Raw genomic sequence first — 6,315 nt, 5'->3', positions numbered from 1 at the left:
GATAGTTTATTCAGAGATACCATGGCTAATGCTATCACCTATGAGAGGATCTATGATGCTCTTACTTCTAACCATGAGCTCACTCTACCCATGTTCGACGACTTCAAGAAGGTCGCCACTGGTCTCTCCAAGCCCTTCTACAATCAGGAGTTGGCTGACAAGGTTGACGATCAAGTTGGATCTCGTTTCGATGCGAAGATCTTGAAGACTTTGTTGAAACTCAGTGCTCATCTGCAGATGACTAACTTCTTCAAGGCTGGTACAGCTTCTGCCATTGCAATGAGGTTTGATGGTGAGGTCCTGGCCGATCGTCCGAGGACTCTCTTCCCCAGGATCCCTTATGCTGTTTATCTGGTCGTTGGCAGAAGCTTCTACGGCTTCCACATCCGATTCACTGAGATCGCTCGTGGTGGTATCAGGCTCATTCTGTCCAGGAACAGACAGGTGTACAAGAAGAACTGCGCTACTTTGTTGGAGGAAAACTACAACTTGGCCTTCACTCAGCAGTTAAAGAACAAGGATATTCCTGAGGGCGGCTCGAAGGGTACCATCCTCATGGATATGGACTCTCAGAACTTGAAGACAAGCGGTCGTGATGCTTTCAATAGCTATGTTGATGCTCTTCTCGATTGCATCCTTGCCAAGGAGACCGGCCTCTACTCCAACCTTTCCAAGCCTGAGATGCTCTTCTTTGGCCCCGATGAGAATACTGCTGGATTCATGAAATTGGGTGCTTTGAGAGCCAAGGCTCGTGGTTACAAATACTGGAAGTCTCTAACTACCGGTAAATCTGCCGTCCTCGGTGGTATTCCCCATGACAAGTACGCCATGACCACCAACTCTATCCATCCATACGTTGTCGAGCTCTTGACTAAGCTGGGTGTTGAGGAGTCTAATCTCACCAAAGTGATGTCCGGTGGTCCCGATGGTGATCTTGGTTCTAACGAAATTCTCATCTCTAAAGACAAGACAATTGCCATCTGTGATGGTACCGGTGTTGCTTATGACCCTCAAGGATTGAATAGAGAGGAGCTCACTCGTCTGGCTCATCTCAGAGTTGGTGTTGCCAACTTTTCTCGTGATAAACTGTCATCTGATCCGAAGGCATTCTTGGTCACCATTGATGATAAGGATGTAACTCTTCCTAATGGAGATCACTTCAAGTCCGGGGTTGAGGTGCGAAATCATTTCCCAGAGATGGAGTACTTCTCTGCTGATCTCTTCATCCCTTGTGGTGGTCGTCCCGGTACTATTAACATTGGTAATGTTGATAAGACCATGTTCAATCCTGAGACTAAGGAGCTCAAGTTCAAGTATGTTGTGGAGGGTGCCAACTTATTCTTGACCGATGATGCTCGTCGATATCTTGAGGATGCTGGTGTCCAGCTATTCAAGGATGCTTCCACCAACAAGGGCGGTGTTACTTCTAGCAGTATGGAGGTGTTCGCTGCTCTTTGCATGGATACGGCTGATCATGACGAGTTCCTCTGCGCTCGTGATGAGACAAGTGCTCCTCCTGAGTTCTACGAACAGTACGTACAGGAGATCCTTGCCGCTGTTCGTCATAATGCCAAGATGGAGTTCAATGGCATCTGGAAGACTAACCACGAGGTGAAGTATCCTGATGGATCAAGGTATATTCGTAAGACTGATGCCACCATCTTATTGTCTAAGAAGATCAACGACATGCAGTCTTACATCCTTGGCGTCCTCGAGGAACACGACCCTGAGAATGACTGGATGGTTCGTGCTGTTCTCAGACGTTGTGTGCCCAGATTGCTTCTTGTTCATTGTGGTTTGGATAAGATAGTCGAGAACACCCCCGAGGCTTATCTCAATGCTATGGTTGCTACTTGGATTGCTGACGAGTTTGTCTACTCTAACGGTTTGAAGACCAGCGAGTTCGCCTTCTTCCAGTTCATGCGCTCACTAGAGGAGAAGTCCGAAGGTGAGGTTACCCCTTCTACTATGTGATTAACCAAAGTCTCCATATACTAGCTGCATAGGGCATCCTACATGAGTAGTTGCCGAATGTTAATAGCACTCTACTATTACACCTTACTTTTCCCATATATCTGAGTGGGAATACTCATGTTTTTAATCCTGAGCTCGTTTGTATAGTCTGTTAAAGTTCAGCTCTCCGATTTTGCTATGAATCCCAGATTGTTGCGTTCTGGCAGGGATAAGCTTCTGGGTTATGGTTGTATTTTCTCAGTTCGTTGTTCTCATCGTATCATCAAAATGACTGATCCTGATTTCAAGCCTATGCATGTGACTGTCGGTCGTGTACATTGCCTTGGTAACAATGGTCTCGGTCGTTTCTGGATCCTACCTGGATCGCGTGACCGTGCTAAGCATATAGCCGAGAACTATTTCCGAGATGTAGAAGTGATTCCCTCTCCTCGTGGTCATGATGGTTACATTGGCAAGTACGATGCTCCTGACGGAACTGTTGTTGACATTGGTGTTATCTCTACCGGTATGGGTGCTCCAAGTGTTGACATCATCGCCACTGAGATGATCAAGCTTGGTGCCAAGGTACTCGTCAGAGTTGGTACCGCTGGTGCCATGCAGAAGACTCTCGGAATCGGTGATATCGTTATCGCTACTGGTGCCATTCGTGATGAGGGTACGACAAGGCACTACATGCCTCTCGAGTTCCCTGCTCTTGGATCGGCTGCTGTTGTCACTGCTATGTCCAGCGCTGCGCAGTTGGAGCTGGAGGACGAAGATGAACATACTGAGGGTGGTGCCCAGTGGATTTACGATGCTGGTCCGGTCCATACTAAGGATTCCCTCATGGCTAGGGAGTTCAAGTTTGGTCCCTATGGTCCTGAGCACAAACGCTACATGGAAGTCTTGGAGAAACTGGGGTGTTTGGCCTCTGAGATGGAAGTAGCGATGCTCTTCACTTTAGGGCAAGTGTATGGTGTCAAGACTGGTTGTGTTCTCGCTCTTATCGGTGGTGGTAGTGATCCCATCTCTGATAAAGCCAACCTCAAGAGTGAGGCTGTTGCTCGTTCATGCAGGATTGTATGTCGAGGTATGGCTCAATTGAAGAAGAACATGGATAGGTTCGCCAGTAAGGCGTCGTTGCTAGGTCGAACTGATGAGTGAGTCTGTGACGTTAACGGTACCGAGAGATCTTGGTGCCTTATCCTGTGGCGTCTCATAACAATTCTATCCATGGTGTTGTTTCCAAGTTTATCGTAATGACAGTAATATTTACGTGGTTGGTATGTATCCACGAGTACGATTTGCTGCTGTCCTAGTTTAATCTTGGCAACATGAGTAACCTTGAAATCCTATTGTCGGGGGATTGATTACTCATAGTTTGTTACAGGAGTGTTTATGCTCGTTGTTTTCTCCAACTTGGCGATGTTGTGTTGTGAGGTTTCGGGTATGAAATCCCGTTCAACTTAATGAACGTAGTGAAATACTCGATGAAAATTTCTACATGCACATGTGAGTGGTCGGTGAAATGGAATACTTTAGATGAAGGTTTCTAACTGGATACGCGAATGTTCGGTGAAATAAGATACGTGAGGGGAGGTTTCTGACTTCATGGGTGAATAAATGGTGCAGCTGTCTTGCCTTGCTCACCTGTTTATTCACGAACTCAGCTATTTTCATGGTCTGGCTTAATAAGACCCTGTGAACACTTTCGAATCACTGTAGTCTGGGGTAAAGAAGAGTTGTAGTCGACTATCTATCAGAGACGAGTCATTTCATCAGATATTTCACTGTCGAGATGTTTGATGCCACGACCGTGTGTTACAATACTTGACAGGCATTTTTCACAGCGAACACTTTTGCTCAGCCTCACGGGCTGTAGAATCATATACAGCGTTAAGGGCTAAAGCTAAGCGAGGAAATCGCTAGTCGATGATCACTGTGGGGAGGAAGATCATTCGTTACAAATTGAGTTGTGCTTTACGTAATCAGCACTCAGATTGTCTGAGCTTACATATTCTCGACTGAGTTTTCTGCAGTTTCTATTTTTATAAAATCATTAATATGGATTCACCAACTACAAGTGTAGTTTCTTCATTTCTTGAGGCTGCCTATGAGGGCGATATCAACCGCATGAAGGATCTGTTGTCTAGCAACTCTGATCTGTCTGTTAATGTTCAAGACTATGATAAGAGGACTCCTCTTCATTTGGCTGCTGCTGGTGGTCATATGGCGGCTATCATCTACTTGTTAGGTGAAGGAGCTCAGCTGAAGACTGATCGTTTCGGCATGCTTCCTATCCATGATGCCGTGGTGAACCAGCACAACGACATCAAGGAAGTGCTCAGTCAGCTCGACCTCAAGTGTGACGGTGGTGTGTGTTATCTCTCCCCTGAGAATGAGGAAGCTTTGAAGGAGCAGGTGAAGAACACTAACATCTCTCTGACCCCTGAGGATTTGGAAACTAAGATGACTCAGGTCTTCTCTATCATCATCAAGGAAGGTGTACTCGCTGCCGGCTCTCTTTGGCAAGAGATTGTTTACTACTTTGCTGAGCTCGGCCTTCACCCCAGCTACTTCAAGCACTTCACCAGTGCTCAGATTGCCAGACACCTTCATTGCCTTATCGCTGCTAAGAAGGTTGCTCAGGCTACTGAGTCTGACTATATCCATTTCGAGATTGAGGATGCGGATTCGGCTTTCTATCTCACCACTATGGAGCCTGAGAAGGTCGCCATCACTGATGCCAAGGTTGCCGAGTACATCAACACTGCTCAGGATTGTGGCTTCTCGGTCACCTTCCTCAAGTCTGAGAAGCCTCCCATGCCTGAAGGAAAGTTCCCTCTTGGCGTCTTTGTTGTTGATAAACAACAGTTTGACTCCAGTGTCAAGTTCGAGGAAATGATGGATGAGACCGATCTCCATCTTGTGGCTACCCCTCGATTCCTTCAGGAGAGATCTGTTGAAGTACAGAAGCTTTACCAGACTCTCATTGATGAGACCATGGCTACTCGAAACACTGTTGTTAAGGTGTTCGATGCTCCTACTAACTTGGCTCAGAAGTCCGGCGCCCAAGTGTTGCAGCTTGCTGCCTTCGATGTGGATCGTAAGGGAAGTGCTTACATCTCTGAGATCAACGAATGCTTCCGTTCCCATAATGTCGAGCCTAAGAGGTTCTATGTAGATTCCTTCGCCAACGGTGTTGTCACCTACACCTGTTTCTTCGACCCTACTTTCCAGGGTGAGGCTTTGGAGAAGCTCGCGCAGACTCTCCGTTATGTGAGCCACTTCAAGCATAACTCGAGGAAGTCCGCATTGGTGTGGGAACTTGTACTCAACAATATGATCACGCCCGAGCATGCTATCTTCCTTATTACTGCTGCCAAGTTCATCTTCTCTTTCTTCCCCAAGGAGACTGAGGAGTATCTTGCTTTGGCTGATTATTTCAAGAGTGATCCGTCCAAGAAGAGTGAGTTGGATAGTTTATTCAGAGATACCATGGCTAATGCTATCACCTATGAGAGGATCTATGATGCTCTTACTTCTAACCATGAGCTCACTCTACCCATGTTCGACGACTTCAAGAAGGTCGCCACTGGTCTCTCCAAGCCCTTCTACAATCAGAAGTTGGCTGACAAGGTTGACGATCAAGTTGGATCTCGTTTTGATGCGAAGATCTTGAAGACTTTGTTGAAACTCAGTGCTCATCTGCAGATGACTAACTTCTTCAAGGCTGGTACAGCTTCTGCCATTGCAATGAGGTTTGATGGTGAGGTCCTGGCCGATCGTCCGAGGACTCTCTTCCCCAGGATCCCTTATGCTGTTTATCTGGTCGTTGGCAGAAGCTTCTACGGCTTCCACATCCGATTCACTGAGATCGCTCGTGGTGGTATCAGGCTCATTCTATCCAGGAACAGACAGGTGTACAAGAAGAACTGCGCTACTTTGTTGGAGGAAAACTACAACTTGGCCTTCACTCAGCAGTTAAAGAACAAGGATATTCCTGAGGGCGGCTCGAAGGGTACCATCCTCATGGATATGGACTCTCAGAACTTGAAGACAAGCGGTCGTGATGCTTTCAATAGCTATGTTGATGCTCTTCTCGATTGCATCCTTGCCAAGGAGACCGGCCTCTACTCCAACCTTTCCAAGCCTGAAATGCTCTTCTTCGGCCCCGATGAGAATACTGCTGGATTCATGAAATTGGGTGCTTTGAGAGCCAAGGCTCGTGGTTACAAATACTGGAAGTCTCTAACTACCGGTAAATCTGCCGTCCTTGGTGGTATTCCCCATGACAAGTACGCCATGACCACCAACTCTATCCATCCATACGTTGTCGAGCTCTTGACTAAGCTGGGTGTT

The 6,315-nt window shown here is 46.9% G+C and overlaps 3 protein-coding genes across 3 annotated transcripts in view; all 3 read left to right on the top strand.

The window, feature by feature from the left end:
* Window positions 1-21: 21 nt before the first annotated feature.
* Pmar_PMAR006122 (NAD-specific glutamate dehydrogenase, putative) lies at window positions 22-2,121 on the top strand (the record flags this gene model as incomplete). Its single annotated transcript, XM_002774493.1, has 1 exon — window positions 22-2,121. The coding sequence occupies one exon, from the start codon at window positions 22-24 to the stop codon at window positions 1,972-1,974; it is 1,953 nt and encodes a 650-aa protein (XP_002774539.1). The 3' UTR covers window positions 1,975-2,121.
* A 120-nt stretch (window positions 2,122-2,241) lies between these two features.
* Pmar_PMAR006121 (uridine phosphorylase, putative) lies at window positions 2,242-3,117 on the top strand (the record flags this gene model as incomplete). Its single annotated transcript, XM_002774492.1, has 1 exon — window positions 2,242-3,117. One exon carries the CDS (start codon window positions 2,242-2,244, stop codon window positions 3,115-3,117), a length of 876 nt encoding a protein of 291 aa, XP_002774538.1.
* Window positions 3,118-4,017: 900 nt separating this feature from the next.
* Pmar_PMAR006120 (NAD-specific glutamate dehydrogenase, putative) overlaps window positions 4,018-6,315 on the top strand; it is a gene marked incomplete at both ends in the record, with an annotated part of 3,209 nt that continues 911 nt past the window's right edge. Inside the window, one exon of the mRNA XM_002774491.1 lies at window positions 4,018-6,310. Coding sequence (XP_002774537.1) covers window positions 4,018-6,310 — 2,293 coding nt within the window. The remainder of the gene's footprint in view (window positions 6,311-6,315) is intronic.

This window comes from Perkinsus marinus (genome assembly GCF_000006405.1).
Source record: "Perkinsus marinus ATCC 50983 genomic scaffold scf_1104296958234, whole genome shotgun sequence".
NCBI classification, from domain to species: Eukaryota; Perkinsozoa; order Perkinsida; family Perkinsidae; genus Perkinsus; species Perkinsus marinus.
The sequence above is the reverse complement of the archived record's forward strand: the minus strand, read 5'-3'. Positions and strand labels throughout refer to the sequence as shown.